Below are 23170 nucleotides of genomic sequence, written 5' to 3'. Positions count from 1 at the left end.
CCCACCTCCAGGCAAAAGCTGACCTTGGCGCTGACATCTGTCACTAGCTTTTGGGTCCTAAGTCCTGGACCAGGCTAGACCCCAGCCTCTTCCTGGGCTGGACTCTGCCCATGGTGGGGGGCTTCCTAACAAGTGGCTCTGACTACATCCTTCTCTGCATCCCTCTGCCCTTTGGGGGAAAAGCCCAAACCCTTTTCCTGACATTCAAGACCCTGCCAAGCCCTCCAGTCCTATCTGAAGTACGCCAGGGCCACTCTGCCTTTGCCCCTTCCTCTTTTGTCACACATTCCCAAGACATGGAGACTCCCACACAGCCAGTGGCAGCCAGAGAGCCAGAATCCCTTTCCAGCCTCCCCATCTCCACTGTTCCCTTCACACAACGTGCCATTCAACTAATCTCCATTCATCAAAACCCTAAGTGTCTATCTAGCTCCAGATCTCACCTTGCTTCTTCCTTTTTTTATCCCCCCAGCTGGGTGGAATCCCTTCCTCTGGGCCTCCTAACTCTGTGGCCCTCCTTTAAGTCAATGCTGAACCCAGCCTACCTACCCGAAGTCACAGTCCCTTGTGTCCACCTCCCCCCCCCCACCCCCCGCAACCCCTGCACTGGCCCATGGCCCCAAGATGCACTGACACTCACAGGCAGCCTCCTGTCCCTGCAGCACGCTGGTGGTCCCAAGTGTGTTGGGGCAAAGGGAAGCCAGACCTGAGGCTCCCCACTCTCCTGCCCTCAGCTAGGCTGCAACTTCTCTGACAGAGTGAGCAGCTTCCTCTGTTTCCTGGCAGGGCTGTCTCTGACTAAAAGAGCCCCTGTGGGGGCCACCGGCTCCCTGCCATCCCCAACACCACGCCTAGTGCCTGGCGGAAACTGGGCTTAGAGGAGCAAGGAGGTGGAAAAAAGGCGTCCTTCCCGGAATACTCCCCTACCCCAGCAGGGGAAAGAGGGGGATGGGGGCAGAGGAGGAGGGGTAGGGGAGAACCAGAGGCTGCCAGCCCCACAGAATCAGGAATTTTCTTTCTGCTCAGCCCTCTCTCAGTCTTCTCAGTTGTCAAATGGGTAGGGCAGTGATTAGAGAGCTCATGGCTCCTCCTTTAGCTATAACACTCAGAGCCACGGGGTGTCCATTCCTCCTCCCAGCCATTCACTCACCCATCTAGCCTGCCTTCCCTCATTCAATAGCTCACTCACCAACATGTCCATCTACCCATCCCTCCATGTGGCAATCCACTTACATACAAACTTACTCAGCCGCCTTCTCCCCCCGCTTCCCTCTTCTCCTTTTCTCCACACACACTTATCGAGTACCTACTATGTGTCACCAGATCCTCCCACATTCCCCCATTTCACAGCGACTGCCCCTTCCACACGGCAGGCGCAGAGCGCATGAGGAGTGATGGACGTGGGCTGTGGAGATAGATGTGATGCCCCTGAGGACCCAGCTGCCTCATCCACCCCAGCCCCTCCTCACCACCAAACTGGCCTCAGAGCTGTTAGGAGACCAGAGCAGGGGATGTGGCTCCTCACTGTCCCAGGGAGGCCAGCTCCAGAGGGGGAAGCAGCATTCCAAGAGGGCGACCTGGAGGAGGTGGGCTTTGATTTGGAGCAGCTGAGGCAGCAAGGCAGGTGGCACGGGAGGATGGTGTGGGGAAAGAATGCTGCCCTGGGAGTTTGAGGCCCAGGTTCTTACTCCACCTTTGCCCCCAGTCACTGACTAGATAAGCCCCTTCCCTTCTCTGAGCCTCCTCGGTAGAATATGGTCATACTGATCACCAGTGTGCTGGGAGGATGAAGTGCCACTCAGGGTGGCTCATCTTCTACCCTGGGAGGTGCAGAGGAGACTCCTAGAGCCTAGAGCATCAGAGCTGAAGGTGCCTTTAAAGGCATCGATCTCACCCCAAAGCCATTTTTACAGGCAAGGGGATTGAGGAACAGAGTGGGAACCCAAAGTTTGGATCACACTGAGAAAAATCAGATTTGAACTTCTGGTAAACACTTGGTCAGTTGTGCACAGGTTGAGCACCTAGTGCTTGCTCAGGCCTGTGCTAAGAGGTCACTTCTGCCAGCTGAGTGTGGACCTCCTGGTTGGATTTGACCTGTGCTGTGGCCCAGGAGAGCAAGGTGGCCTTCAGCTCAGCAGCCAGTCCTTTGCTGGGTCCCTGGGACAACCTCCCGTACCCACTCCCAGCAGGGCGGGTCACTGTCCCAGGAATGGGAACAGCTCTGAGGACTCCTGGGAGGTGTTGGCCCCAAGGCAGGGCAGGGCAAGGCTTGGGTAAGAAGCCTAAGTGGTCTCAGTCCCTGCAACCTGGATGGATGGGAAACACAAAGCTGTCCCTATCATGCCTTATCCACCCAGACATGCAGATCTGGAGACCCCTAATCCCACCGCTCTGCTCAGATAAGAGCACTTGGACTAACCTCAGAGGGGAAGGAAAGGCTCATGGGGTCCCACTTGACAGATGGAGAAAGAAACTAAGGCCAGCTGCCCCTTCCTCACCCTCTTCTCAGGGGTTCAAGGACATACAAGAGGCCTGGCCTGGCACCTCAACAACCACTGAGTACCCATTACCCACTGGCCTTTTAGTTCTTTGCCTTCCTAACAGAGTCTAGGTTTGAGGGCTCTCAGGACCTTGGAACCACAGCATCCTAGGGCTTGGGACTTCAAAGAATCTAAAGATGACTGAATCAGAGCCAAGGAACTGCCTTGCTCTCACCGGGCCTTAGCTTTGCCCATGGACCTGGCTAGGCCTAGAGGAGGGGGCAGGGCCCGGGAGGGAACACTCAGGTCTGAGAGGCCATGGGTGCACCTGGGAGGGAGTAACCTGCAAAGCTCATGGAGAAAGCATGTCCATTGCTGGGCACTGAAGGGCCAGAGGGACCTGGACACATAACAAGGCTGAAAAGGGCATCGCAGACAGGAGGCCCAGTGTGGGCAAAGGCACAGAAGTGGGGAATGAGTTTAACCTCTGTGAGAAATAAATAAATATAGAAGCCAGAGCAATGGATGAGCTCTGCAAAGAGGGGGCCTCAGATGGGAGGCCTGAGAGGGGCTGGCCCGTCATGAACCTCCAAGGCAGAGCCTTCTTCTGGCAGAGATCCTCCCTCTTTGGCCTCCCAAAGTGTTGGGATTACAGGCATGCACCACTGTGCCCAGCCAGTCTCCCTCCTTCCCTTCTTTCTTTCTCTTTCTTTCTTTCTCTTTCTTTCTTTCCTTCTTTCTTTCTTTCTTTTTTGTTTCTTTCTTTCTTTCTTTCCTCCCTTCCTTCCTTTCTTTTCTTTCTTTCTTTTCTTTCCCTCTCTCTCTCTCTGACTCTGTCTCTCTTTCTTTCTTTTTTTGACGGAGTTTCACTCTTGTTGCCCAGGCTGGAGTACAATGGCACGATCTTGGCTCACTGCAACTTCCGCCTCCCAGGTTCAAGCGATTCTCCTGCCTCAGCCTCCCAAGTAACTGGGATGTACAGGCATGTGCCACCACACCAGACTAATTTTGTACTTTTAGTACAGATGGGGCTTCTCCGTGTTGGTTAGGCTGGTCTCGAACTCCCAACCTCAGGTGATCCACTTGCCTCGGCCTCGCAAAGTGCTGGGATTACAGGCATGAGCCACCGTGCCTGGCCAGTATTGTTTCTTAAATGCCTATTCTGTGCCAGATGTTTTATCTGCAGTTCTGGGCAATTTGGTGGGGGGTGGATTATTCCCTCCCCTTTATAGATGAAGAAACTAAGGCTCAGGAAGGGCCAGTGAGTTTTCCAAGCTATCCCAGCCAGGTGGCATTTCAACATGTTCTTCTTGACCCTAAGGCCCCCTTCTCCATTGTTCCCCCCAAAATCGGAGCTTGGATGCTCAGATCTGGGGATTCCCAGGGGAGTTAGGTCTTCCCTGCATTGAGACCCTGTAGCCATGAGATGGCGCCAGAGGACAGCCAGCCCCGTTCCGTCACACAGCCAGGGAGGGGTGAGGGCAAGGCTGGTCTGCCCACAGTGGGGGGCCTCCCCTCGGGGCTGGCACTGAGCAGCCTCCGGACTGGGTTTCCAGTCTCAGTTCCTCTTGACCCACTCTCCAACCTTCCTTCCACTCACCCTCCCCAGATGAGCTGAAGCTCTCGTTCTCAGGTCCTCACCCTGGTCGATGTGGTCACAGGAGCCACTGGGGACGTGGCAGGGACGACAGGGTCAGCACCAAGCCCTGTCTGTCTGATGTAGAGGCCCTGGCCTCAGGCATCCACCGCCCATCTCCACCCGGGTACACCTTTGGCAAAACACGGCAGCCCCTCCCCTCACAGCAGAGACAGCCTCTTCCAGTTTCCTTTTTTCAGTTCAGGCGACAACCATGGGGTCAGTTCTAGAGCAGGAGCGACTCAGTATGGACATAGGAAGAAATGACAAGGGGCCTAGCCCTTCAGGCTGCGTAGATCCTATGGTCTCAGGATAAACTTTACATGACCCCACAGCCTCCCCCATCCCCTGAGGCCTTCATATCTAGCATGGATGAGAGGACCTGTTGGCCAAAGGCAGGAGCTGGAAGCCTGAGTCACTGTCTGCCAGCCAGCTGAGGCAGGAACCAGCTCAGACCAGGCTGGATGTGGAAGAGGCTTCCTAACCTTGGCCTGCCTGCCTGCTGGGAAATAAAGGCCTGGAAACCCCCTTGCTTGGCCCCTGGCCGGTGAGTTAGCAGAAAGGGCACAGGATGTCAGGGGTCAAGAGTTCGCTTCCTTCCCCTGAGGAGTCAGACAGGCTGGGATCGACCACCAACTTGCTGTGTGACCTAGGGAGAGCCACCTACCCTCTCTGAGCCTGGGTAAACAGGGCTACTTATGGTACCTACCTACCATACAGGGTCACTATACCCTCTGTGCCCCAGTCATCAACCCAATCCTGACTCTGGGCAGCCTCTAGCCTGAAGCAGCGTTGCCCCTGGAGCCCACCTGAGGCCAGCTTGAGGCCAGATTCCTAAAGCCAGTGCCTCCCTGGCACCCAGAAGACAGAGGGCCGGAAGCAGAGTCCTCTCACCTGGAGGAGTTCTGGTCCTACCTGTGGCATCTGGCTGGCTACAGAAGGACAGACCTGGCAGAAGGGAACGTGGAAGGCAGGGACCCTGATTTTTCTACTCCTTTCCCACTTCCCCTTCTCAACCTCCCACTCAACAGGAATTAAAGCTAAAACTGAAACAGCCATTTTCAGTGAAAGGAAGAGGAAGCTGCAGCTTTGGGGAATTTGGGGGTTGGGGCTGCTTCCTTTGGTTTCTCTCCAGCCTCTTCAAGCTTAGCAAAGATGGAACTTGCATCTCCCAAGACCCCACTATGTATGAGGGGCCCCAGTTGCCCAAGAGTGCACCCACAAGTCCCACCACAACCTGGACACATGTATTCATTGAGCACTAACGATGCACCAAGCATTGTGCAAAATGCTTGATGTGCCGTGTCTCATTCACTCTTCACAACTACTGTTTCCACTTTACAGATGAGGTGACTGAGGCATAGCAAAGTTAGCAAGAGGTTCTTTCTTGGGAATGTGAATGAAGAGGGTTAGAGACCACGCGGCCCCGGTGGGCACAGGGCTGAGAGGTCAAGGGCAGCCCTGAGACTGAGGAACTGTGTGGATAGCACAGTGGCCCAGGGAGCAGCTGTGACAGGGCAGCCCCCGGTGAGCAGAGGGACGGCCTGTGGTGCCCAGCCTGTATAAGTCCACGCCTATAGGGCCACTGCACCTCCCACCCAGTGCTCCAGGAGATCCCCAGGGCCTCCTAAAAAACTCTCCCCTGGAGCTAGTGGGAGAAGCTCTCTGTGCCTTGCCTGGACAACCAGGCTGTCCCATTTGTTTGTCTCCTTGTGGGAGAGGCCACTTGGTTCTCCCTTTGAGAAGGAACCTGCTGCTTAGCTGCAAGTAGTGCAGTTGGCTGATGGCCACAGTTAGTGCCTTCAGGATCCGCCCATCCTCCCAGATAACCAGGCTCCAGTCCGTGGGGGGAGAGATGGCCCAGGTCCAGCCACCTGGCTAGCCTGGCAGTCATTGTTCAGCCCCTCTGTAGCTTCTTCCCACCCAGTTCCCAGACCCCCTCTTATGATGACAACGCTGCCCTCTGATTTTCCTTTGGGGGATCCCCCTTCTCCCATCTAGAGTCTTGGGGATCTGGGAGTGATGGGTCTGTGATCTAAGCCTACCAATGAGAGAAGAGTGGGCCCCTCAGGCCTGTAACTGGCTCAGGGTGGAGGAGTGACCTTCACTGCATGCCTCAGAGTCAATTCTGGCGCTTTTACTGGGGCATCAGGAAGGAGACAGGTCTTCCACAATATTTGCAAAGTTAGTAGAAAGTGAGGCAGGAGCTGCTGGAGCCAAGTGAACTAAGTTCCAGGCACTGTCCTGGGCGACGGAGATACTGCCACCAGGGAGGAGACTATCCACATAGAAAGCCAAGGAATGGCAGAGATGAGAGATGGGGATGCATCATTTCCTGAGAACAGCATTGAGTGCCTGGTTTCAGCTGTGCCTGAGGTTTTACCTTTGGTGTCATGAGCTGATAAACTCCCTTTTTGCCTCAATCCATTTAACCTAGGATTCTGTCACTTGAAACTAGGAGTCCTGCCTGTAGATCTGCACCTTGTGCCCAGGAAGACAGGTGACATTTCCCTACGAGAAAACTGAGGCCAGAGAGGTTAGGAACTTGCCCAAAGTGCACTATAAATCCACCATGACACCCTGTCTCTCAGGAAGAGTGGCTTAAAAAAGGACAAAGAAATGGAGGTCAAGAGTCAGGACAGAGAAGAAGACCAGTCGAAGGGGCGGTGTCAGACTCCCTCCCTTTCCTTCTCTAACTCTGCTAGGAACAGGGGACAAGGTCTGCTTTGCCTCTGGAGCCTCAGAGACCAGTATAGGCTTTGGCCCAAGAGGCACTGGGAAATGTTGGATGACTGGATCCAGTCTATAAAGATGAGTGCCGGGGCTCTGTCCTCGGTGCTGCCTGGTTCCATTTTTTTTTTTTTTTTTTAATCTTTGTCTTGACTGATGACAGAGAAGATTTGTCAAGGAGAATGAAGGTAATGGGTTCAGGAGTAGCACCTCTGAGACTGCTTGGGTCCCCCAGTCCCCACCTCAGGAAAGGCAGACCACCAACCCCGCCAAGTGGTTATTGTGGGTTATGATCCTGCCCATTTCCCAGGCAGACCCTGAGGCCCGAAGGTAGGCAGTTTTGTCCACAACTCGTACAGGTAAGGTTTGGGTGTGGAAGGGGAGCCTCAGGGAACTCCTCCCCTCCCATGAAAGGCAGCCCCTGCCTTGATTCCTGCTCTGATCATCCCTAGCTCTTCCTGGGGCCTGAGCCCACCTGGCAGAGATAAGACATCCAGCTGGACCCAGGGGTCAATGACAGGCCTCTGAGTTCTGGACCCTCAGGGCTAGGGAGGCCTTAAGGTCACCTGACCCAGAGGTCTCCCCACCATCCCCTCAGAGAAGGGGGCTCTCTGAAGCCTTCCTGACTGGGCTTGTTTGGCCCCTGCCTGCATACTTCCCATTGCAGGGAGCTCACTCCTCTCCTAGGCCACTGCATTCCACCTTGAGAAAGCTCACTGGAAGATATGCTTTGTCACACCAAGCCCCGAGATCTGTCCCTAGTGACTGCTCTCCCACACCAGTCCAGCTTGCCTCTGGGGCCATATAGCTTGGCTGCCCCAGGACACCCTGCAGAGATTGTCCCAAGACCATCCATCTATTGGTCTTCATTCTCACCAGGCAATTTCAGGCACATGTCCAGGTCCCGGGAGACCTAGTGGTGGATCCTCAAGGATGAGGCCGTGGTCTGTGGCTGTTTTCAAACCTGAAGACAAAACCCTTTGCTACCCTCTGTCCTGTTTCATTGCCTGCCTGGGGCCTGTAAGGGGGGCATAGTCTCTTCTATTGGGAGGAGGAAACTAAGGCCCCCAACAGCTTAGTTACTTGCCAGGGCCACCAATCCGTCAGTGATCTTCCAATCAGCAGGACTGCCTGTTGCCAAACCCCAAATCTTCACCCTCAAACTGGCCTGTTTGTGGCCAGTCCAGTGTGGGAGGAAGAGGACTTTGTGGGTGTCCAAGGGGTGGCCTGGGAGGAAGAGATCAAAGTCAGGGGCAACTACCTTATTCAGAGTGCAATGTAGGAGGTCAGCAGGCAACAAGTGGCTCCTGCTGTGGAGTATGCATGAAGAACACAGGACAGGCCGGGTGTGGTGGCTCACGCCTGGAATCTCAGCACTTTGGGAGGCCAAGGCGGGAGGATCACTTGAGCCCAGAAGTTCGAGACCAGGCTGGGCAACATAGAGAAAGCCTGTGTCTACCAAAAAATGTTTAAAAATTAACTGGGTGTGTTGGCGTGTGCCTGTAACCCCAGCTACTTGGGAGGCTGAGGTGGGAAAATCGCTTGAGCCTGGGAGGCCAAGGCTGCAGTGAGCTATGATCACACCACTGCATTCCAGCCTTGGCTACAGAGCGAGACCCTGTCTCAAAAAAGGGACGTAGGACAGACCCCCTCAGGTGGTCACTCGAATGATACCTTCTCCATGGGACCTTCTCCTACCACTCTAAGCTAAAATTATAACCCCCTACCCAACACATGCGCATGTGTGATTCCTACGCCCCTTCTCTGCTATATTTTTCTCCTTAGCATTTAAAATCTTTTAATACACTGTTCTACTTATTTATTGGTTATTGTCTCTCTCTCCTGACTGAACATAAACTCCACCAGGGCAGGGGTTTTCGTGTTTTTTTTTTCACTGCTGCATGTACTTAGGACGGTGTCTGGCATATAGTAGGTTCTCAATAAATATTTGTTGAGTGAATGAACAAATAAATTCCAGACGTGGTTCAATTATGTCTACACAGAGAGGACTGGGTGCACGGGGGTCTTGGCTTGAGGCTATTCATGTAGCAAGCTGTAGTTTGTACTTAAGAGTACGTGTTTATTGGGGATTGGGAGCAGATAGAGATTAAACATGAGCACCAAAGGCCTTTAAGCCAGCCCTGGGGCTGCTTCTGCCTGGCCGTGTGTGTGAGATTTGGGCTGTGAACAGTCCCAGCTGAGACGGGTGAATAGAACTTCGCCTGGCAGGGCTAGGCAGCCTGCATCTCCCTCCTGCCCTGCCTGAGGTTTTCTCTGGTACTCTCACCTCCCTGCACAGGATCACTCCCTCTGCACCGGGGCCCCGGCCCAGGATCTTCCTGGCTTCTCTCCCTTCCCTTGCCAGCCTAGGCCTCCCCACCAGGACCCAGGATTCCCATGAACACAACCAGTCAATTCGTGTCCCTCATTCATGGTGCCACCAGACTGCTCCATCCTGCACTGTGGGGCTGAGTAGAGCTGGAGGACATGACTTGGTTGAGTGCCTGAGGCCCTGCAGACCCTGCAGACCCTGTCACTGCCCCACTTGGCTGGGTCCCCAACCTTTTGTCTGTCCTAGGGCATCCTCCCTCCTCTGTCTTCTAAGCCTTGGCCCCATCTTTCTTGTCAGCCCCATACCCTCAACTCTACCAGCCCTCAATTCCTCCTTCAAAGCAGACAGCCTTTCAGAGGGGTTGCCTTCAGCTTCCCACTGTCCAACTAAACCCGTGTGTCTGCACCTTCTCTCCTCACCCATCCACAGCCCCGCGGGACCCCAGGTACCACCTCCTGCCCTCTCTTCAGCACCTTCCCCGTGCTGCATCTGCTGGTTCCTTCCCCTCAGCCCAAACACTTCCCACTCCCCAGTCCCTCTCTCATCTGAGCAAAATGTCTTCCTTGACCCCTCGTGCCTCTCCGTCTGTTCCTCTTCCTCCCTGTGCAATCAAGCTTCTGGAAGAGTCACCCACAAGCCCTGCCTCCCTGCACCCATTTCTCACACACTTACAGTCAGGCCCAGGGCAGAGCAAGGAGCCTTTGAGCCCAGCTCCGGGAAGAGCAGTGGGCACTCTGTCTTCTGGGTGAGGCTGGCAAGATGGAACCAAGGAGCCAGCAACTGTCTGAGCTCCATCCACAAGGAAATCTCCAAAGTGATCTTGAAAACACAGGCCTTGGGGAGAAAACAGGCCACTGAGCTTGACTGGGCTTGACGTCCCTGAGCACCACCCAGTGCTGGTGCAGGGCTAGGGGAGGAGAGCCACCTCTCTGGCTTCCAGGAAAGGGCCTGGACTCTGCCTGGAAGGTGGGTGGGGATCAGGGCCGGCAGGGGCACCTCCAGGACATCTGTTTAGCAGGGGATTAGGGAGGTGACTGGTTGGGATGATACCTTTGCATAGCTTGTGACACTGGTTTGAGAAAACATCAATGGTTTCTGTCACAGAATAGGAGGGGTCGTTGCTTATGGAGTAGGTGAGGGTTGGGGTACAGGGCTCCCCAGATTACTGCCCCTGGGGATACAAAATGTGAGGATTCACTCCTGGAACAGGTCTCTCCTCAGAGCTCCCCAGAAAACCCAGAGTTCTTCAAACCCCAGCCCATGGAATTAGATCCAAATGCCCAATACCAGAATTTGTACCCCTCTGTCACCCATCACTGTTCCCTCTGCAAAGCTTGGCACCCAACAGACCTGGGGGTTCCCGTCCTGACTCTGCAACTTATGAGCTGTGACTTTACCTCTCTGAGCCTCTGAGTCCTTAATTTTAAGTATTGTCAACAGTCACAGCATCACTGGGGGCTCAAATGAAATAATGGATCTAGATCACCTAGCCCAATACCTGGTGCACAGGAAGTATTTGCTCAGTGGGGCTTCTATTATCACCCATAATTTTATCATAGGCCAGCCAAACTCATGAGAAATGACTTCCCTTGCAACCTTTGCTCCCTTCCTCCCTCCCTCCCTCCTCCATTCATTCATTCATTTGCCATGCATTTACAAGGAGTCTTACAATATGCAGGCACCTCTCTGGGCTCTGTCCTTTGAGGAGCTCCCGTTAGTGGAAAAGACTGATGAAGATGTAGACACATGGGTCTCTGGGAAGACAAAGGAGGCCTCTAACCCTGTCTGTGGTATCAAGCAAGGCTCCCTGGAGGAGGTGATGCTTTGGTGGAGTGTGGAAAGAAAAAGGCAGGTGCTCCAGGCAGAGAGACCTGCTGGAGATGTGGGACCTCAGAGTACCTGCAAGTGTTTGTGTTTGCAGGTGCTGAGGGGCCTTGCAGGAGATAAGGCTGTGGGGTCATTAGGGCCAGGCCCAACAGGCCTCAAAATGCCAGGCTACACATGTGGCCTCTGCATTGAGGGTGCCAGCTGAAGAAAGTCCTCATTGGGAGACCCCTTTCTAAAGCAGGGCAGAGGCATGATCAAATTTGAGACTTAGAAGGTCCCTTGGGCTGCTAGTTGGAGGATGAATTGGTTGTGGTTAGATTCAGAGAAAATAGAGCCTCAAATGGGGTTGTGGCCGTGGGATGGGGAGGCTCCAGGGACCAACCAGTGGTAGGCTCACATCAAGGATCTCAAATGGCAGGCTCACAGCAGTCTCCCCTGCCCCCTAACAAGCCCTGACAGCCAGAGTAGTGGAAAGACAGATGTCCCACACCAGCCCGCAGGTCACAGGTGGAAAGCTGAGGTCCAGAGCAGGCAAGAGGATGCTGTAGCCCTGCAGGGAGCTGGTGGGGAGCCTCCCATCTCTGTGTCCAGTCATCAAGCCTGCTGCTCCAGCCTGGCTCTCCTCTCCAGGGGCAGCAAAGGCATGGCTTTGGTAGCAGGGGACTTGGAGGAGTAGAAGGATGACTTGCTCCAACTGCCAGACCCATGCAGGCCCTCCTCCATCAGACAGACTGGGAAGGGGAGCCCTTAGAGCTTCCAGAGTTCTCTCCTCGCCTTTGCACCCATTTTGCAGTGAGGGTAACTGAGGCCAAGAGAGGAGAGACATTCGGCTCCTGGGATAGCACCGTCATCTGGACATGGGATGTCAACTGTGGGAGACAGAGTACCTGGTTCCCAGGCCTGGCCTTGCCCCCGGGCAGCTGGATTCACAGTTCCTGAGGACACTCAGCTGGTGAGGGGTGGAGTTCTAATGGCACCACTGTCTGGCTCCTGCTTGGCCCTTGTGCCCAGCACAGTTCCCAGGGGTCACTTCCCTTCCATCCTAGCCTGTGTCTGTAAGCCATGGCTGAGCAGAATAGAACAGGAAGGAACTGTGTGCCACCTGCTCCAGATCACTGTGAATGTGGGCTGGTCCCTTCTTGGATGGAGGACCCTGGGCCCCACCCTGCCCAAGGGAGACAGATGTCCTCAGCACAGCTCAGCTAGTCTGTGCCCCACTGGCTTTCCCAGGGTGGGCTTGGGTGGTGAAGCCCAACTCTGGTTCTTGGAGCTTACAGACTTGACCTAGCACCCTGAGTGTCTGGTCTGTGCTTGACCTGGACTGTACCAGGGCATGAGGATGGGCTGAGGGAGCGGATGAGCTGATATAGCAGACATAGTTACTGGCCATTTAGAGTGGTCAGTGCCAAGAGCCCGCTGTCCTCTAATCCCACCTGGAGAGGCCAGATGGGCAGGACTTGTCATTTCTCTGGTGGAAAAACTGAGGTCCCACTTCATGTCAATCACCAAGCCCTGTTTGTGCTCCATTTTCACATTTCAAACTTCTCTTCTCTCACCCCACGTCCCCTCCCCCAACCTAGACCACATCCTTCTCATGCTTTCTGGTTTTCCATCTCCAGGGCCAGTCCAGCCCCTTTCTGTGGCCAGATGGACCCTGGCTCAGCAAAAGTCTGACTTCATTGTTTCTCTTTCTACGCCCTCTCTATATCTTCCCAGTGCCTGAGGATAAAGGCAAACCCAGTCCCTGCTGACCTCTCCACTCTCAGCTCCCATTCCTGCCCCTTGCACGCGACCTGCTGGACTCTGATTTACTTTCAGTTCCTGCTCTTCTTTTCCCCCTCGTTAGTGCTGTTTCCACCACTGGACTTCCCTCTCCCCACATCTGTGGCTGGCCAACTCCCATTGTAAACTCAGGGACAGGGGAGGCCCAGGTCCTGCCCACAGGTGTTCAGTGGGGACAAGGGACATCTACCTGAAGATCTATAACCCAAAGCCCCAGAGTCAGTGCCCCAGAGTCCTACCAGAACACAGGCATGGAGGGATGGTTCCACAGGAGAGAAGGCTCAGTGAGGAGGTGGCAGTGAAATCGTCAAGTGTATGTAGAGGCAAAAGGCAGAGTCTGTGAGAGGCCTGTTGAAGGATGGTGAACAGAGCTGGAGCTGCTCTGGATGTGCTTGAAAAGAGGCCCAAACTAATAATGATGATAATACAATTATTGAAGCCTTAGTGTGTGCCAGATGTGCATTGCCCCATTTAATCCTCATAAGGACCCCGCAAGGTGGGACTGGTTATTATTTTCATTTTATACTTCTGGTGGGGAAACCAAGCCACAAAGATTAGCTCAAGGTAGCACAGGAAGAAAGAATGACTCCTGGGCTAGTCTGAACCCAGGCAGCCTGGTTCCAGAGTGCATATTCTTAGCCCCTACAACAGAGCAGGGCTGGGGTAGGAAGGATTTCAGGTGGCAGGGAAATCCAGTCCCTCTACTGCTCTGACCCAACCTGCCTGGGGCCCAGCTTGCCCTGGCCTTGCCCTTCCATCAGTCACAGGGCCTCATAAATGCTGTGTCCTTTAGGAAATCTTCAGTGATCAAATAGAAGGATTCCTTCTACTTCTCCCAGGCCCCTCACAGGAAGCCTAAGGTAAGGGACACTCTTCTAAGCAGAGCTTCCCAACCCTGGCTGCCCATCAGATTCCTGGACTCTTTCTGGGGAGGAATGTTTGCCTGTCCTGCATCTCTTCCTACTGGGAGACTCTCGCCCCATTCAGTGGCAATTTTCTTCATTCAAGGTGGTCACCAGACCCAGGATCCATCCAGACCCTTCACCAGTGATTGGTTCAGGGGCAACCAATTAGAGTTTGCCCCAGGAATTTTGTGGAACCAGCATGAAAGACTCTCACTCTTTTTCTCCTGGATTATTAGCTGTGCAGACCATGGAAGACTGGTGCTTCTGGAAGGAACTTGAGTGAGAATGTAGGAACCCAGTGGAAAGTCAGGAGAGAGATGTTCGTGGCATCCTTGTAACTGCTGGATCTAGCCACGTCAGATCTAGGTCTACCTTGGGCTTTTTATTTATATAAACTGATATACATTTTCTTGCCTAAGCTAGTTGCATTTGTATCTTGTAACCAAAATACCCCTAACCACCCTGAACCAAAAGCATAGGCAAGAACAACAACAACAGCAAATTAAATAAGTTGAAATTTATCAAAATTTAAAACTATTGTACATCAAAGGACATTATCAAAGGACAGAGTTGGAAGGCAACCCACAGAATGGGAGCAAATATTTGCAAACCATATGTCTGATAAGGTATTAATATCTAGAATGTATAAAGAACTCCTACAAACTAAACAGCAAAAGAAACAACCCAATTCAAAAATCAGCAAAGGACTTAGACATTTTTCCAAAGAAGATATACAAATGGCCAAGAAGCACATGAAAAGATGCTCAACATTACTAATCAATAGGGTATGCAAATTAAAACCATGAGATAACACTTCACACCCATTAGGATGGCTATTATTAAAAAAAAAAAAAAAAGGCCAACCTAGGAAATAAGTGTTGGGGAGGATGTGGAGAAACTGGAAACCTTTGCATTACTGTGGAAATGTAAAATGATGTGGTCTCTGTGAAAAATATTATGGCTGTTTATCAAAAAATAAGCATAAAATTACTATATGATCCAGCAATTCTACTCCTAGAATTCCAACCAAAAGAATTGAAGGCAAGGACTCAAACAGAAGTTTATACATCAATGTTCATAGCAGCATTATTCACAATAGCCCAAAGGTAGAAACAAGCCAAACAGCTGTAGATGGATGAATAGATAAATAAAATGCGATATATACATACAGTAGATTATTATTCAGCCTTAAAAAATGAAATTCTGATACATACTACAACGTGGATGAAACTTGGAAACCTTATTCCAAGTACAACAAGCCAGTCAAAAAGGGACAAATACTGTATGATTCCACTTATATAAGGTACCTAGAAAAGTCAAATTCATTGAGACAGAAAGTAGAGTGGGGGTTGCCAGGGGCTGAGAGGGTGGGAGAATGGGGAGTTATTATTTAATGGGCATAGAGTTTCAGTGGATGACTTTAAAAAGTCCTAGAGGGCTGGGCACAGTGACTCATGCCTGTAATCCCAGCACTTTGGGAGGCCTAGGCGGGTGGGCAGATCACCTGAGGTCAGGAGTTCGAGACCAGCCTGACCAACATGGTGAAACTCCGTCTCTACTAAAAATACAAAAATTAGCTGGCCGTGGTGGTGTGTGCCTGTAATCCCAGCTGAGGCAGAAGAATCACTTGAACCTGGAAGGCAGAGGTTGCGATGAGCCGAGATCGCACCACTGCACTCCAGCTTGGGTGACTGAGCAAGACACTATTCAAAAAAAAAAAAAAATAAAAAAATAAATAAATAAATAAATAAATAAAAAGTCCTGGAGATGCATGGTGGTGATGTGATGGCTGCACAACAATGTGCGTATACTTAGTACCAGTGAATTGTACAATCAAAAAGGATTAAAATCATACATTTTGTTATGTATATTTTATCATAATAAAAGACAAACAAAATAACAACAAACAAACAAACAAACAAAACTCAGCCTTGACCAGCACATCTACTGTATTGGGAGACAATTCTCCAAGGGCCACTCAGATTTCTGCATGTCTTGTGAGCAGACACAGACTGCCTTTGTTCCAGATGATCTTTTCGAGGATATCTGTACAGCAGACAGCCTTGGAAGATAAAGATAGAGATAGTGTCCCCTTCTGGAGCCAAAACCAGGTTTATCGACTGTCTGGTATAACAAATGCAACAAATATGATGTCTTCCTCTGGGGCAAAGTTCAGGTAGGTTTGCTGCCCCTTATAAAAGATGCGGATTGCCTAAGCTCCAGGTACCTTACCTTGTCATGCAAGCCATTGCATGTGAAGGTATTACCTGGCCCCCTTTGCATTGTCCTGCAGGAATTGGGACAAATGCTGATATTTGGGCTAATCCTATTGTGAGGAACAAAGTTCTTTATCTTTAACCAGAAGTCTTGCATCTTCTGCCAGCATCTATGAAACTGTAGCAGGCCAACTCATTGGCTTGGAAGTGTGGTCAAATTACAGGCCCTTCCCACTTTCTTCATACTTTTTGCATCGGAATCTCAGGTGGGAGAAAAAAAAAATCTGTATTTCTAGCTGGGCCCAGTAGCTCATGCCTGTAATCCCAGCACTTTGGGAGGCAGAGGTGGGTGGATCACTTGAGGTCAGGAGTTTGAGACTGGCCTGGCCAACATGGTGAAACTCTGTCTCTACCAAAAATACAAAAATTAGCCAGGTGTGGTGGGGCACGTCTGTAATCCCAGCTACTTGGGAGGCTGAGGCAGGAGAATCACTTGAACCTGGGAGGCAGAGGTTGCAGTGAGCTGAGATTGTGCCACTGCACTTCAGCCTGGGCGACAGAGTGAAACTGTGTCTCAAAAAAAAAAAAATCTGTATTTCTGACATTATGATGCAGTGATGCAGTGGGCCAACTTGGGTTTATAGGAATCTTGCCCTGGACCTAAGCCCCTGAAGAGTTGGTTTCCTCATTTTGGAGGCTGCTTCTCCCTTTTCACTCCAGCTGCCAGGAAACTCACAGTGAAGTTTCCGTTTCACCTACCTGAGGACCAACATTCATCTCAACCTTCTATGTAGTTTCTATATTCCTGCTCCCGGATTTAAACAAAATTAAGATATAATTCACATACCATAAAATTCAGCCTTTCAAAATGGACAATTCAGAGGTTTTTAGCATATTCACAAGATTGTGCAACCATCGTCACTATCCAATTTCAGAACATTTTAATAACCATAGAAAGAAATCCTGTACCCAATAGCAGTTACTCCCCATTCCTTTTATCCCCATCCTCCTGGAAACTACGAATCTCCTTTTTGTATTTATGAATTTGCCTGTTCTGGACATTTTATGCAAATTGAATCATACAATATGTATCATTTTGTGTCTGACTTATTTTACTTAGCGTGTCTTCAAGGTTCATCCGTGTTGTAGCATAAATAAAAATTTCATTTTTATGGCTGAATAATATTCCATTATATGGATAGGCCACATAATTGTTTATCTGTTCATCCACTGATGGCATTTTGGGTTATTCCCACTTTTTGGCCATTATGAATAATGCTGTTGTGAACATTTACGTAGAAGTTTTTGTGTTTTAAATTTCCTTGCGTATACACCTTGGAATGGAACCAGGGGGTCATATGGTAACTCTATGTTTAAACTTTTGAGGTGCTGCCTAACTGCACTCCAAAATGGCTATATACTTTTTCATTCTCACTAGCAGTGTATGAGAATTCCAATTTCTTCACCTCCTCGGCAACACTTGTTATTGTCTGTCTTTTTCATTGTAGCCATTTTAATGGGTGTAAAGTGGTATCATATTGTGGTTTTGATTTGCGTTTCCCTAATTGCTCCTTTTCTTATGTTGTCATTCATATTTTACCATTTAATGGTATGCTCTGAGGCCTGACATCTTGTGGAACAAGTACCCCATGGAGTGGGAGAGTCATGAGTTTCAGGGACAGATAGTCCTAGGTTTGATCCCCTCTGCATCTACTAGTTATATGACCTCAAGCAAGTTATTTAACTCTCTGAGTCTCAGTTTCCCCACTTATTCTATGTGAGTTATAGTATTAACCGCTCTTGGTGTTGCTGTTATTATAAGATAAATCTATAATAAATCCCCTGAGTGGGCCTGGAACAAAGCAAGTCCTCCATGAATCTCACCAATGAATCCAAGAGTCAGAAGGGGAGATTTCCAGCCTGGGAGGATACCTAGGCTGGGGACTGTTTAGCTTTTAATCTATAACCTGCTTTACTCCAGCAACTTCTTACAACAGAGGCATTTCTGTGCCAAACATTAGCCTCTCTGTGCCTCTGTTTCTCCCCCATGCTATGGAGGTGTGTCCTCCTCAGGAGCGTGGCGGGCCACAATGCGAAGGCATGAGGAATGAGACTGCACCACGCTGTCAAGTACTAGTGAATCTGCAGGACAGGTTCTGGCACTTCCAAGTCTGACTCTTGCCTCAACCATCAGATTAGCCGCTGCCTGAGGGAATTTCTCCTCCCTCAGACAATGGGCTCTCCTTCTCCTGTGCAGGTCTGTCCCTGTCGTGCCCCTGTCCCTCAATAGAAGGGATAGGACACTCAGGAACTGTGGGCTGATTTGAAAGGCTGGTTCCCATCCCTCTGGCATGATAGAAACAAGGTTATCCCTCACTCTGAGTTGAGATCTGCCTCCTGGTACCACAGGACAGCCACCACTCTGTCCCAGGCCATTGAAACCGGCACTGCCCTGGGAGTTAGGATGCCAGGCTCTGTCTCAGCTACTGCAGAGTTCATCTTCCTGGAGCTCAGTACCCAGCCCCTGAGTTCCTAAGGGGAGAGCTGGACCCACTAGCCCCTGGGTCCCTGGAATCCACACAGGGCTGGGCACAGAAGCCACTGACCTAGCCTACGCCATCTCCGTAGACCAAATGACTGCGTCTTGCTCAGACCCTGCCCTCCCATGGAGCTATTAATGACAGGGCCAGCCCTGGGACAGGGGAAGCAGCAATATATCACCCCATGCCGGGGCATTGGCCCTAACTGGACAAGCCAACAGTCACAGAGGGAGAGCCAGAGCCTGGGCTGCCGGATCCCCACCCCAGCCTGAAATAGAAACCTATTTCAGAGACAAATGGGGAAATGGTCCCAAGGCAGGAGGGGGCAGGGTGGGCTGTTGCACCCAGCTTCCTGAGAGTCTCGACAGGCCCCGGATCCTCTGCTGTAATGGGCACCTGTTGCCAGGTTCTGCTGACTCACTCTAACACTAAGGAACTAGGAAAGCTAGGTTCAGAGCTCTGGGGCCTGGACACTGACAAATTATAGTCCCAGCTCCCACATTGGACAGGATCCTTTAATTTCTCTGAGCCTTAGCTTCCTCTGCTGCAAAATAGGAATAACAATAATTCTGACTGCTTTCTTTTTCTTTTTCTTTTCTTTCTTTCTTTTTTTTTTTTTTTTTTTTTGAGACAGTCTCGCTCTTGTCACCCAGGCTGGAGTGCAGTGGTATGATCTCAGCTCACTGCAACCTCCGCCTCCTGGGTTCAAATGATTCTCCTGCCTCAGCCTCCTGATGCTTTCATTTTTGTGTAAAACACTTGACACATTGTAGTTGCTCAGTCAATGACAGACCTTGCTATTATTGCTTAACTTTCTCTTTCAGCTCAATTTTGATGGAATGATTTATTCATGTTATTTCATTTATTTATTCATTCAGCCAAAGAGCCAACACACACCTACTAAGTAAGCCACAACAGTTAATAAAGTTTTTGGAGTTAGGTAAGAATTGAAACCCTAGCACTGCCGCTAGTTGGTTGGATAACTCTGGGAGAGCCATTTCCCTTCAACAAGCCTCCATTTCTTCTCCTGTAAAAGGGAACAGTAAATACCATCTCTGGAGGGCATTGGGATGTTATAAAGAGTCAGTGGCACTTGAGGCCAGCAGTTTGAGACCAGCCTGGGCAACATAGCAAAACCCCATCTCTACAAAATATTTTTAAAAATTAGTTGAACATTGTGATACATGCCTGTAGTCCCAGCTACTTTTAGGTTGAGGCAGGAGGATTGCTTAAGCCCAGGAGTTCAAGGTTACAGTAAGCAATGACAGTGCCACTGTACTCCAACCTGGGTGACAGAGCAAGACTCTATCTTAAAAAAAATAAAAATCCCAAAATAAAAAGTGTCAGTGGGACAGTGGTGTGAAAACAGCCAGTGCATAGCCACAGATGGAAAAACAGGTGGTGGATGGGCTGCACAGAGAAGCCAGGCAAGCTTCTGGCAGAACAGGCCATGCTGGGAGCTCCCGGCAGTCAGGTCTCCAGAGACAGCCACAGGATAAGGCAAGGGCAGGAGAGAAGAGTCGGCAGGCTCAGAAACAATTGCCAGGTTTCTGGACCATGGCCCCCTCCCTTTCTGATAAACTGACAAACAGTGAGGAAATGCAAAAAAAGATTGTAAGAATTTTAGAAGAGTCCCAGCCACACAGGGAGTCGAGGGGAGTGTAGAGTTCCACCCACCCAGCCAGTCATACACACACACATACACTGGAAGCTGGGCATTCTCACTCTCACGTACACACCCAGGGGCTTGGCACACACACAGATGCACCTTCTGGGGCACAACACTTTATAGTTTGCAAAGGGCCTTCTCATTTTTCATCTCATTGATACTGAGGGGTGGAGAGTTTCCCTGAATATGACCCATTCTAGAGCTGGCAAGAGATGAGAGTCCCAAATATCTTCAAGAGGCCGGGGCTGAACGCATGGGCTGGGCTGCCTGTTTTCTCTGTGTCGGTGTCAGCAGAGCTGAATGGCAATAGAAACTCTGGAAAAGTTTTAATCCAGCTCTCCCAGATAGGCCCCTTCACCCTTAACAAGTCACACCTGGACTCAGACTTTTTTTTTTTTTTTTCCAAACCACTCTCATGGGGCCAGCTCCAGGCTGTCTTAAGATTTAGCTGGAATGGCAGAGGTGAGAGGCTTCCCAAGGGCCTCCTCTGTGGACAATTATTTGATCACTAATCCTTCCTACTCATTCCCTCAACCAAAGTTCCTGGGGAGCTCTGAGGGCAGGGCCCAGCCTCCTCCGTGAGGACCCCTCTCCAGATACTACACTTAGCAGTGTTCACATACGCAGGGAGAGACCACGGTTGCCCCCATTTTAGAGAGTAAGAAATTGAGGCCCAGAGAGGAAAAGTGCCCTTGCCAGCCATTTGCACTCCAACCAAGACCTTTGTGGCTCCGAATCCTGACTGAGCTATTCCACTTCTCCAGCAAGGCACAGCGCAGCACCAATGTGTCCATCTCCTCCCCGCCCCCACTGACCCCGTCCTGCGGTGCCTCATCCCTCCACGCTGTGCAGTCTGCAGGCTCCAGGCATAGCCAGGCAGAGGAAGGAGGAGGACCCCAGTGCCTGCCCTACTGCCACTCTTGCCTGTGATGAGCCTCGGTGGCTGCAAGTGGACTGCAGTTACTCAGGAAGCTCCTAGGGGAGCTGAGGGGCGCAAGCCCTTCCAGGCATGGACCCAGAAAACTCACCCAAGAGTTAGCAAGTGCCCCGCTTGCAGTCCGTGAAGTGCTGGAGCAAATTCCCACTCGTGGAACAGCCCCTGCTGCCAGTCAGTTCTGTGCCTGAAACTGTCGCGTGCAATGTTCTGGCAGAAGTCTGGAGAGGCAGCAGATGAGGAAACTGAGAGACCTGGGGAGAGGAAGTAACTTGCCACAGCACAGAGCTGGCAAGCAGCAGGGCCAGGACTCGAATCCCGAGAACCCTGAAGCTCAAGTCCTTTACACCAATGCTGACTCATCCTCTACCCAGCTGCCCGCAAGTCACTTCATTCACCCTCTGTTTGCTCACTCAAACAAGCAGCATCACCAATTTAGCCCAAGGGACTGTTGGGAGGATGGAGTGAGATAACATTTCAGGACAAGGGCCTGGCACAGGGAAGGCACGCATTGGGTGGCTGTTTTTTATCCTCCTCCCCATTCTCACCCCAGCCCTCTCCTGGCTTCTCTGGAGTCTGGAGATGGCCCTGCTTCTGCTCATTGCTGCCGCAGGAAACCATTAACCTGGTTTTCTCAGCAGTGCCTGGAAGGTCCGTTAAGAGAGGCTGAGACCCCGAGATTAATGGCTCTGTTATCTGTGGCTCCAACCCTATGGATCCAGACAACTCCCACCCAGGGATGAGGATGGCACTGAGGGAGGAGAGAGACCCTCTCATACTGTTTTATACTCGGAAAAGGAAAGAGAAGCGAAACTAAAGGCAGGTAGCCCGGCGCCTAAAAACCAGACCCGAAACCAAGGAACCAGACCCGAAACCAGGCCTGGGCCTGCCTGACCTAAGCCTGGTAGTTAAAATTCGACCCCTGACCTAGCAGCTGTTGTTATCTATAGATTCCAGACATTGTATGGAAGGACATTGTGAAACCTCCCATTCTGTTCTGTTTCACTCTGACCACCGGTGCTCGCAGTCCCTATCATGTACCCCCTGGCTTGTTCAGTTGATCACGACCCTCTCACGTGGACCCCCTTAGAGCTGTGAGCCCTTAAAAGGGACAGAAGTTGAGCACCTGACGAGCTCAGATTTTAAGATGCTAGCCTGCCGATGCTCCCAGCTGATTAAAGCCACTCCCTTCACTATCTCGGTGTCTGAAGGGTTTTGTCGGCGGCTCGTCCTGCTACAGCACCGAAGATGGAGGGTGATGCCGGGGGGGAAAGGCTGACCCCAGGCAACCCTCCCCTCCCCAGCGCCAATCCATCCTTGAGCTTGGGCTTGATGAGGAGAAGGCAGCCAGGGCGGCTCTACCTGGGCCATGGTGGGCCCTCCCCGTCTGTAAGATGACTCTCCTGCTTCCTCCTCCTCCTCTTCTTTCTTACAGGTACTTATTGGCCACCTACTCTGTTCGAGTAATGTTCAAGGCACTTGAGGTCAAAAAACAAAGTCCTGCCCTTGAGACACCTGTAGTCTAGCAGGGGAGATTAGTTTCTTTTGGTTAATGAGTAAATATATAGCAGGCCAGATAGTGATAAGAGCAGCGATATAGAAACATAAAGGAGGGTAAGGGGCGGAGAGCTAGGGGGCTGCAGCCTCGGACAGGTGGACAGGCCCCATCTAGATTTGCCAGATCACCCTCTCCCAGCCACCTAGCCTGGAGGAGACCCTCCCCCAGGCCCCAAGCCCCCACTCTGTGCCAGGCTCTGCCTCAGTGGATCTCAGCAGCAGGCTAGTGCGAAGACTGGGACTCCCTGGGCACAGGCAGCAACTCAGGGCCACCAACGCTTTGGCAGGGAGCATCCCGAGCTTGTGCCCCACTCCCAGCCCTGGGGAAGCTCTCTGCTTCCTCTGTGGTCCAGAGAGGGAACACATCCCTCAACCAATCCCCAATCCCAATATCCCAGTAGGCGAGAGAGCGCTGGACCCAGAGAGGGTCGGGACTTGCCTGGGTCACACAGCAAGGCAGAGCTCCCTCTCCTGGCCTCTCTTGGCATGTCCACAAAGGTAGGTTCAGGGGTGAGCCTCCCAGCACAGTGCTGGCCTGTGAGGGGCTGGCTGTGCCCCCCGT

At 51.5% G+C, this 23170-nt stretch overlaps 1 protein-coding gene across 5 annotated transcripts in view; it reads right to left on the bottom strand.

The window, feature by feature from the left end:
* P2RY6 (pyrimidinergic receptor P2Y6) overlaps positions 1-23170 on the bottom strand; it is a 33374-nt gene that overhangs the window by 4233 nt on the left and 5971 nt on the right. The window contains exon 1 of one of the 5 annotated variants that reach the window (XM_003815658.7): positions 21146-21470. The exons of 1 other annotated variant lie outside the window; for it this stretch is intronic. In XM_003815658.7, coding sequence (XP_003815706.2) covers positions 21146-21414 — 269 coding nt within the window. In that variant the 5' untranslated portion in view covers positions 21415-21470. Of the gene's footprint in view, positions 1-640; positions 815-21145; positions 21471-23170 lie in introns of those variants that run through there. 3 more of the 5 variants (XM_003815657.5, XM_008968615.5, XM_034933339.3) reach the window with 3 other exon arrangements.

The sequence above is a fragment of the Pan paniscus genome, chromosome 9 (assembly GCF_029289425.2).
Source record: "Pan paniscus chromosome 9, NHGRI_mPanPan1-v2.0_pri, whole genome shotgun sequence".
NCBI lineage: Eukaryota > Metazoa > Chordata > Mammalia > Primates > Hominidae > Pan > Pan paniscus.
This window is presented reverse-complemented; position numbering and strand designations above follow the sequence as displayed.